The 10,508-nt window shown below is 37.0% G+C and overlaps 1 protein-coding gene across 1 annotated transcript; it reads left to right on the forward strand.

Annotated features, from left to right (window-relative positions):
• Positions 1-8,099: 8,099 nt before the first annotated feature.
• On the forward strand, positions 8,100-9,834 carry LOC107483168 (uncharacterized). Its single transcript, XM_021141432.1, is given in 4 exon segments — positions 8,100-8,222; positions 8,332-8,514; positions 8,737-8,815; positions 9,227-9,834. Coding segments are annotated over 4 exon segments (993 nt in total).
• The last annotated feature ends 674 nt before the right edge of the window (positions 9,835-10,508 follow it).

Here is a 10,508-nt window from a genome sequence, read left to right on the forward strand (position 1 = left end):
AATCTTGGCCTAAAAAGTTCAAATGAGCTGCTTCCCCTAACTAAATCCTTGTGGTGTGAAGGTGTCAAGTGAAAAGCTTGAGACTGAGCAGTTAAAGTTGTGATCCCAAAAGCAAAAGAGTGTGCCTAAGAACTCTGGACACCACTGTCTGGGACTTTAAGTAAAGCTAAAGTCGAATCCAAGGGTTCCCCCAGTTAAGTGTCTGTGGCGTTTATGTGTCCGGTGGTAATACGGGAAAACAAAATGCTTAGGGTCACTGCCAGGCTAAAAAAGAAGCTGTGTTCAAGAATCAAGATAGAAGAACTAAACTAAGAGAGTCAATAATATCATCTGGATTCTGAGTTCCTAAAGATGTCAATACTTCTGAGCTTCAAAGGAAAGTGAGATGCCAAAATTGTTCAAAAGTAAATGGCTACTAGCCCCGCTCATCAATTGAAACTGAGCTTTATTGGAAAATTTAAGACTTATTGTATTTCTCTCTTCTTTTTAATCCTATTTTGTTGCTTGAGGACAAGCAACAGTTTAAGTTTGATGTTCTGATTAGCGGATATTTTATACGCTTTTTGACATTGTTTTCATGGCGTTTTAGTTATGTTTTGTTGAGTTTTATTATGTTTTAGTAGGTTTTGGTGCGAAATTCACATTTTTGAATTCTACTTTGAGTTTTTGTGTTTTCTGATGATTTCAGGTAAATTCTGGCTGAAATTGAAGAGTTTTGGCAAAGTCCAAGTTAGAGGCAAGGAAAGCATAGCAAATGTTGTCAGATTCTGACGTCAATGCATTCAAACGAAAATTTCTGGAGCTACAGAGGTCCAAATGATGTGCTCTCAACGACCTTGGAAAGCTAACTTCCACGGCTTTCTAAAAATATATAATAGTTTATACTTAACTTTGGAAATGATGGCCCAAAACGGCCGTTGAATGCCCAAATCACCCCCTTCCTAGCGTTCAACACCCCAAAAAGAGCAAGCTCGGCATTGAACGCCCAAAATGGACCAAATTCGGTGTTCAACACCCCAAGAGGAGTCCAAGCACGTGAATTCACCCCAAGCCCAGCCCAAACACTCACCAAGTGGACCCAGGAAGTGGATTTTTGCACCAGGAGTCCAGTTCATCTTATTTTTGTAATCCTTAATCATTAGATTAGTATATATAGACAAGAGTTCACCCTTGTTAGGAACTTTGGACCCTTTACACGTTTCATATTTTTTCTTGTAAATCATGAGCAACTAAACCTCCTAGGTTAAGGATAGGAGCTCTGCTCATCTCAATGGATTAATATTATTACTTTTCTACTTCAATAAACGTTGTGATTCTATTCTATGATGCATTGTCGTTCTTCATCCTTATGAATTTGGGGTGGAGCTGGCGTATGACCCTTTATTCTACATGAGTTCTTGCGAATCCTTGGTGGGAGAGTATTAAGCTACAGCTTGAGAATGCATCACAGATTCTAATATGTATCTGGGCTAATTTGGATAAGTGACATAAAATATCGTTAGTCATGGGTAACTGAGGTTTCTGTGGCGCTAAGGCTAGAGCCATAGAGCTTCATTCTCTGATTTGGAAGATCTGACCTTGTCTGTAGCGTTGTGAGTAGGATCATCAGAGATTGAATGCGTGAGCTTCACCCTCGTTCAGATTGGATGACCATTGGCGTGGCGTTTGATGTGGATCTGAGGAGATTAATGACCATTGGCGTGGCGATGATCACTTACAGCCTTGTCATTGAATGAATCAATCGTTGTTGAAGTAGTCCGTAAGAAGCATTAATCCGGAAGGATAAGTATCTCTGAGGCCTTAACTGTTTCTATATATTATCTCCTTAAGAATTGTCTTGATTTCTCTTTTTTATTTTCTTTATTATCTTGTTTTGTGCGCACTCAACAGCAAATACCTTTTCTATTCGCCTGACTAAGATCTGCAGGATAACCACTGCTTGCTCAATCCAACAATCCTCGTGGGATCGACCCTCACTCACCTGAGGTATTACTTGGATGACCCGATGCACTTGCCGGTCAAGCTGTGCGGAGTTCTAAATTTCGCGCACCAGTGGCTTTATGAATTTATATTAAAGGTAGCTTCCTTGAAGGTCTGTCCAAATTTCCGAAGAGAGGAAAGGAAACGGTTGAATAACTAAACCGTAAGATTACCGTTTTCAAACCGTATCGGTTTGAACAACCGGCAATTGAGATATTAGCCGCAGAGAGTATCTCAATTTTAGATCAAGTGTAGAACATTCTACTAAGCTAATACAATCAAGAAAAGCTAGTAGTAAAGATTCAATAGATGAATTTAACTCGATAGTCAAATTCATCGTTATCGATACGGTTGTTAGCTTAGGACACGCTTTTATCTCTCACGGTATATCTATTCTTTTCACTTATCAAGTCTAAATCTGCCTTATTATTTTATGATGAGGTGATTCTCAAATATTTATCGAATTTCTCATCATAGAATTTCTGAGAATAACTCTGTGGAGAAACGGGGTGTTATACATGACTTGTTTTAATACAAATCACCTTTCTAAAACTTATTCTGATTTTACACAACAACTCGTTTTATACCAAATTATTTTGAAAGTAGTAGATTCAAGTTATTTCTAAAGTGATAGAATTTTATACGACTTGTTTTTAATACAATCGCTTAAATCGTATATTTATTTTTGGCTCAATTTCGTTCTCATGAGCTTGAGTTGTTTTAATTCATCAAGCCGTATGATAACTATTGGACACCAATTTGAACCTCATCGCTTTATCTGAGCCACCATTAAAAAGGTCGACTCGTGATTTTCGCGCTTTGTCGAGCATAAATTGGCGCCTTAGGTGAAGGGATTAAATACTTATTCCCTTCCCTTTCTAGCTTTTACAAGGTTGTTATCATTTTATATGATACAGTTCATTTTTATCCGAGCTGTTTTAATTGGAGAATTGTTTTTACGTTTCAATTTTGTTCGAAATGCTTTTACCATCCTTCCAACTCGTTTCTGTACGAGTCTTTTGGTTGAAGAATTGTTTTTCTTGTCATTTTTGCTTTTACCCTTTTGATTCTTTTTACAACTCATTTTATATCGAGTTGTTTCAATTTAGCTTTAGTGATTCATACAAATCACTTTTAAAGCTTTGCTTTCAGGTTGACACGACTTGTGCTTGACACAAGTTTGTCGAAAATATGATTGACTGGCACAACTCGTTTAAATCGAGTTGTCTTTATATTGTTGTGCATGTTTGAACAAGTTTTCTTTAGACAACTTGTTTTTGTGAAGTTGTTACATTTTATACGACTAGGTCATTTATTTTTGGAACTTGTAGATATGAGATCGTGGGCTTGGAATTTTGTATGATTTATTTGTTACTCGTGTGGGTCGAGTTGTTAAATCGTATTTATGCCTTGAGGGCATATTTAGTTAAGTTACTTTTGTGACTTGTTCTAAATACAACTCTTTCAACCTATTTGGCTCGAGCTGTTTTGAGGTGTTTTTTTTTCTAATTCACGTATGTCACTTCTTTCCACCCATTGGTTCCTCATCATTTTATCTGAAGGGTTGGTCCTTGATTTTTGCGGTTTCCCAAGCTTCCATTAGTGTGTTTTAGTTGTAGGAAATCAATTTCCATAAAAAATTACAGTATCTTCTCATGTTGGAAGCATGTCATGACCTGGACAGTTCGTCACCCTTGAGATCGAGCATTTTGTAGTAGCCCTTTTCCTGAGACTTCAGGGTCCTTTCTAGTTTGTTGTTAGCTTTTCTTTGCCTATCCTCTATAACCCGATATTATTTCTTATCAGGATGGGGGCTTTTGTGGCAAATCTTGTCGTACCTCGTAGCCATTCTTTGTCTCAAAACCTCTTTTCTTATCTGAGTTTGCTCTTGGATTTCTGGAAAGAGGTCGAGTTCTTCTTTTTGAGCTTGAATGTTACTAGCTTCGTTGTAGAATTTCTCAAAGCCTCTTCTCTTATCTGAGTTTGCTCTCAGATTTTTGGAAGGAGGTCGAGTTCTTCTTCTTGTGCTTTGACTTCATTGCAGAATGTTGCCCTTGGTTTTTCTTTATTTATGTCGATGGGAATTATAACTTCTGTATCATATGCATGTCGAAAGGGAGATTCTTGATAAACTTCATTTTTAGGGTTTATCTTGTAGTAATTTTAGGGGATTTTATCACCTTTCACCCACATTTATCCAAGGAAATAGCATGGTTTCATGATTGTCTCCTAATTTGTGCCTAAGTGTGAAAACATGTTTTTTAAGCCCTTAATTGCTAATTTTGATTCACCTTTGATTCCACTAGATGTCTTGATGTGTTTGCTAGTGATTTTAGGATAGAAGGACTAGGAATGGATCAAAAAAATGGAGAGAAAAGCATGCAAAGTGGAGAAATCATAGAAAAGCAAGAATTTGGGACAAGACCAACAATGCGCACATGCAGCAGACGCGCACGCGTGGACTGTGACGTCGCATGGTGACGCATACGCGCACATGACGCATACGCGTGGATGGAAAATTGCCAAGCGACGCGTACGCGTACATGGCGCGTACACGTCGATGCTCACACGTGACTCACTTAAAGGCAAAATGCTGGGGGCAAATTCTGGGCTTCCCAGGCCCAAATCTAACTCATCTCTGATGCTATTTAACCCAAGGACTGAAGGGGAATCACATGTCTAGTCATCATTAGTTTAGTCTGAGTTAGTTTTGGAGGGAAAGTTAGTTTTTAGAGAAAGAAGCTCTCACTTCTCTCTAGAATTAGGATTAGGTTAGATCTAGATTAGGATTTCTTAGATCTAGGTTAATTTCATGCTTTGATTTACTTTTCCTTTTGTAATTATTCTTCTCCTACTTCTCCTCTCTCTAGTTTAGCATTTAATTCATGTAATTCTCTACTTTTATGTTGATGCACTTTTGTTCTTCTATTTCTCTTTCAATGCAATTTATGATTCCTTTATTGTTGATTTTCTTTATTGTTGTTAATTCCTTGCAATTGAGTAGTGTAGATGCCTTCCGAGTGTTTGATAAAATGCTTGGTTGGGTTTTAGTATAGATTTTGTTCCTCTTGCCTTTGGTAGAGTAATTAGTGACTCTTGAGTTATCTAATGTCTTTGTTGATTGATAATTAGAAGTTGCTAGTTGATTTGAATGCCTCTAAAGCTAGTCTTTCCTTTAGGAGTTGATTAGGACTTGAGGAATCAAATTGATTCATCCACTTGACTTTCCTCCATGGTTAGAGGTTAACTAAGTGGGAGCAATGGACAATTGTGGTCACAATTGAGGAGGATAACTAGGATAGGACTTCCAATTCTCATACCTTGCCAAGAGCTTTGTTAGTTGTTAGTTTGTTTCCTTTGCCATTTATATTTCTTGTTTCTTATCCCAAAAACCCCAAACATACTTCCTAACCAATAACAAGAACACTTTATTGCAATTCCTAGGGAGAACGACCCGAGGTTTGAATACTTCGGTTTATAAATTTAGGGATTTGTACTTGTGACAAACAACCTTTTGTATGAAAGGATTATTTGTTGGTTTAGGAACTATACTTGCAACGAGGATTCATTTGTGAATTCTAAACTATCAAAAATCCAATCATCAATTCTTCAGTGGTAGTTGGAGTCATTCCACGTGCTTATAGCATTTTTGTGAGCTTTGAAAAGTCAATCAGTAGAAGCCAGCTCGTAACACCTTTAAAAGAAAAGACTTATATAAATATAGTTGGAAGAAATTATATCTAAGAGCCTTGAAGAATAATCTACAGAAAGCGAAAATAGAAAATCGTTTCACACTCGCGTGGATAATCGTAAAATGAATAGGTAAGCTCAAAAGAAGGCTAAATAACCCAAAAATTAAACTCAAACTACATAATAAACACTTGTTTCTCCAAGTCAACCTCTAGGAAAGGCAAACATAAAATTTATACAGAGGAGAATCTATATACATATATACATAGCATAAATACAAAATACAGCACCCCAAAATAACTAAACTTCGCTTGCACGGAAAACTCTAGACGCCCTACGAGGTACCTCTTGACCTGCATCTGAAAAACAACAAAATATATATGGAATGAGAACCGGAGGTTCTCAACATGGAAAAGGTGCCCACATAGATAATATAAAAGGTCCCGGGAAAGCCAGAGGCATTCCTAGAACTTCGACACTCAGAATTCAGCTTAAAGACCCAACTAAACCAGAAATTAGATAAGTTATCTAAGGTATTCAAGTTTTAAATCTAACTTTAACTTAACACTTCACTTTTTGTCTCCTTCAACCCTTCGAATCACCAGTGGAACAACCCTTCCCTCATACCTCTGCCAAGAGGGATTTCTCAGAAAACATACACATACAATTCAAGCAAGGAAAACACAGACAGAGGTACAATGACAACAAATAGAATAAGTAGCAGATAAGCATAGTTAAACAATTAAGCAAACCAAAACAATGCACACCCAAGCAAAACATACAAATGCACATGATGTATACCTGTCCTATGGCTGATGAGTCTCATCTGTCGGTTATATAGCCAGCCCAACATGTCTTGGCACTACAAAAAAAGTTAGTTTTAGCGACAAACCTTTAGTAGCAATAATATAATAGCCATTGTTTTATTTATTTCAGTTATATTTTAGTGGCAATTATATATTTGCCATTAATACTATATATTTTAGTGACAATTATCATTATTGGCACTAAAAAATATAAAAAATATTTTTAATAACAAATTTTTAGTAACCATATATCTGTTGCCACTGAAAAATACAAAACGAATGTTTTTATTAACAAAATTTTGTGGCCATAGTGCTATTGCCGCTATTATTCTCAATAACATAACTAAAAAAGCCTTATCGTCAATATTCATAATTAAACTAAAATTCTCCCAAATTGCCAAAACGGAAAAACCCACCCAAATAGAAGAAGAGTGAGATCAGAGGAGTGGCGAGTGACAGAAAAAGAGAGATTCAAAGAGGAGAAAGTTCGTTGCTGAAACCCTAAGCTCGCCGTAGCTGTCGCCGCAATCGCAGCCGTCGCCGCTGCCACCGTAGTTCATTTTCTTTTCCCTGCTGTCATAAAGCTTATGGGATCCAGCTCCGCTAATGCATCATCTCCAGATTTGTAGCAACGCGGAATCCCCTGAGATTGAGAGAAAGAGCCTCTCCCGTTAACACATCTCATTTGCGACTGACGCTATTGCATTCTATGTCAGCAGGATAGGAAGCAATTGTGTGTCATTCTTCTCAATTTGATTAGTTTAATGCATATTTTTGCGTACCGAAAATTTTTCTCTTGATTTTTTAATCCTTAATATATAAACTTAGCATAATGTGAATGGCTCGTGTATATGAATTTGAAGTAAATTCTAAGAAAATTCATAAATTCTCAAGGTAGATTATTGTACAGATAGTGTGAGGAGAAGATGAACCCTAACCATAATCTACAATCAAGCGATGGAGGAGGCATGATGCGATGCTTCACTCACTGAGTTTTTGGCTTTGTTAATAGATTATAGTCCTATGGTTCGTTCTGTTTTCTTCTATTTATGTAATATCTATGCTTGAGCTCCTTCATTAGAATTGTTTCCTAAATTTGATTGAACATTGGACCAACTCTTTCTTCTTCTCAGATACCTAATGAATTGGTGAAGCATTACTTAGCCAAGAGCGGGTTTTTAGTCTCCCGATCTTCAATTGTTAGTGCCTTTTTCCTTGTTACAGATTTATTCCTTTTTTATTAATGTGAGTTTAACTTTGATGTTTTGAAATTGTCAACTAATCAGAGGTAGGAATTGCCATATTAGAGTTGATTATAAAGAATAATTGTTCAATTTAATCTTTGGTTATAGGCTCAAATTAGGATAGTGAATCAAAAGTAGGATTGTCCTATAGCTAGAGGCAGAGTTAGACCCAAGAAAAGCTTAGAGGAAATTTCAGAAGAGATTAAAATATAAATGGTTAAACTCATATTTGTATGATCATTCTAGTGGTTAAACTCATATAACTACAGGTCCTCATCTAGGTTATTAATTCTGTCACATGCTCTCTTTCAATTAAACAACAATGACAATAAATTAGTATTATTCTAATGATTATGTATATATTTGTTTTCTGCAATGCATGGATAACAAGACAAAAGTCCTTCAAGTACCGCCTATTTCTTACACTGCAATGCAATCCTTCAAGAATCCCTTCTCTGCTCTCTTGGCTGACCTGTTTGACGATGACGTTCCTCTTAGGAGAGTTTGCAGCACCGGTGATCTCCACATACGCACCATATATTAGCTTTCTTTTGTTCGTTCATTCCTTCATTCTCTTACCCTTGGCATGCAACGTTTGTTTCTTGGTACAGAGGACTCATGGCGGTATCATGCATAACAATAATGAATCAACTGATAGTCCATTGTCAAGTGAAAGCAGCATGATCATTGAAGGAATGAGTAGAGCATGTAGGTATAGCCCTGAGGAGCAGAAACTCAGGATTGAGAGGTATAGAACCAAGAGAAACCAAAGAAACTTCAACAAGAAAATTAAGGTATACTATATTATTCCATTTTGTGTTTTTAACTTGAAGAGATCTGCATATAATACTGCTGAATTTATTAAAAAGGAGTGGCATTTCAACATAATAGTGGATTAGAACAGAACTTGTTCCCCATGTTATTTCCATATTAATGCCCCTGATGACCGCACAAAAATATGAAACATTACACATAAGTTGTACGTTATGGTTCATTTAATTGCATTTGGCTTGCAGGTAAGAAGATTTGTCCAATTTTTCTTGAACAATCTGCTTAACCAGACACCAAATCAGACACAGACTCTTTCTGCCATTGGTGAGGTTTGTATCTCAATATTATATTATTCCTTCAGCTGATTGTTTTATTGCTGTAAAAATAAATATTCTTACTCGGTTATTAGAAATCAAAAATTATATTTCTGTGGCAGGATCTATTTGCTATAACACAAGATCAGCCATTCTGTTTTCCATCTATTTGCTGGTTTTTTACTTCAAAGCACTAAGGTTTAGGTGCCAATTTCCCTCCTCTATTTTCTTATCATCTATTAGTTCAATTTTGTAACAAGCTTTCCCATAATTAGTGATGAAATTTTGAGTTTCACATAGGTTTCAGTAACTAAGCTTTCCCACCTTAAACCCTAATGGAAACTAATTTCAGTTCCGTGACCCAGGGGAAGAAGAAGATGAGGAAGAAGAAGCAACAATCTGTTGTAATGGCTGGATGCAGTTCAAGATTTAGACTCTGTGATTCATGACCATACTCTTTTCTTTGACAAGTTGATTTAACTCATCCCTGATTAGTTTTACCTTTTAACCAACGATAAGGATAAGCCGTGGTTTCAGGGTCTCAGCAAGGCTAAGAAAGCTGAGGTGAAAAGGGAAACTAAGGAGAATATTAAGAAGTCTCGAAGGGAATGGTTGGATCCTGAAAATCCCCCTGCCACTACTCTTGACATGTTGAAGCAGAACTTGGGTAAGGAGAAAGCAAATGAGAGTAGCATTGAGGAGGACGGTGATGCTAAGCCCATTGCCCTTGAAGGGGACAATCAGTCTGTGACTTATGAAGAGCTTCGGCAAAGGCTTCATTGTAAGCTTGAGGATTTTCATTCAAGTCGCGAGAATTTGGGAAGGGCAAAGAAGAGGGAGGATAGAAATACGAAGAGAGGGTTTGAGGATAGGAAACACAAGAAGGGTAGTGAAAATGAAGAAAATAAAGTTTCAAAGAAAGAGTCTATAGAGAAAATGAAGAAAGATGTTGCCGAGACCTTAAATGAGCTTGTGTTTGGTCATATCAAACTTAAAGAAGGTTGGTATCTTTCCTTCATAGAATCGTAGTATTTTGAATGTTAGAATATGACAAATAGAACACATCAATTTCTATGTCTGGTTTAGTATGTCTCTTAATGTAAGACCCGGTTAATTAATGGCTAATTAACTCATAAATGAGAATTTATTCTAGAAAGACAAAAATGTTATTTTTATGGCTAAATGTTATAGAGGAGTTTGAGACGAGAATTTCGGTACCAATTTTATAGAAATCGGACCAAGATTGGACCGAACGGGGCAAACCGAACCCAAAGTGGGCCCTTGGCCCAACTAAACTAAACCAAATCTTCAAACCACCATAACTTTTGATCTAGAGCTTCGATTGCCGCACCGTTTGCGGCCACGCGTTCACCGCGGAGAGCTCTACCAATCCCATACAATAAATCTTGAGGTAAGCCACGTTTTTCTGTTCAAAATTCCAGCCCTTGTTTTCGAGTTTCATGGGTAAAATGTTGAGATTTTGGGTTCTTTGATGTTATAGGGCCCAACTCTCTTGAAGGAGAAGGTTAATCTTGTCTCCTTGGACCTTGGGTGTGGTAAGATTCTCAACCCTAGTGTAATTTGTTGTTCTAAGATGTTTGGGTATTGAGATGTTGTGTATGGGTATGATGATTGTGGCTTAGGTTGTGTATATGTGAATATTGGAGCTTGATTGGTGATTTTAGAAAGCTTGGAAGAGGGTT

Source organism: Arachis duranensis, chromosome 4 (genome assembly GCF_000817695.3).
Source record: "Arachis duranensis cultivar V14167 chromosome 4, aradu.V14167.gnm2.J7QH, whole genome shotgun sequence".
Lineage (NCBI taxonomy): Eukaryota > Viridiplantae > Streptophyta > Magnoliopsida > Fabales > Fabaceae > Arachis > Arachis duranensis.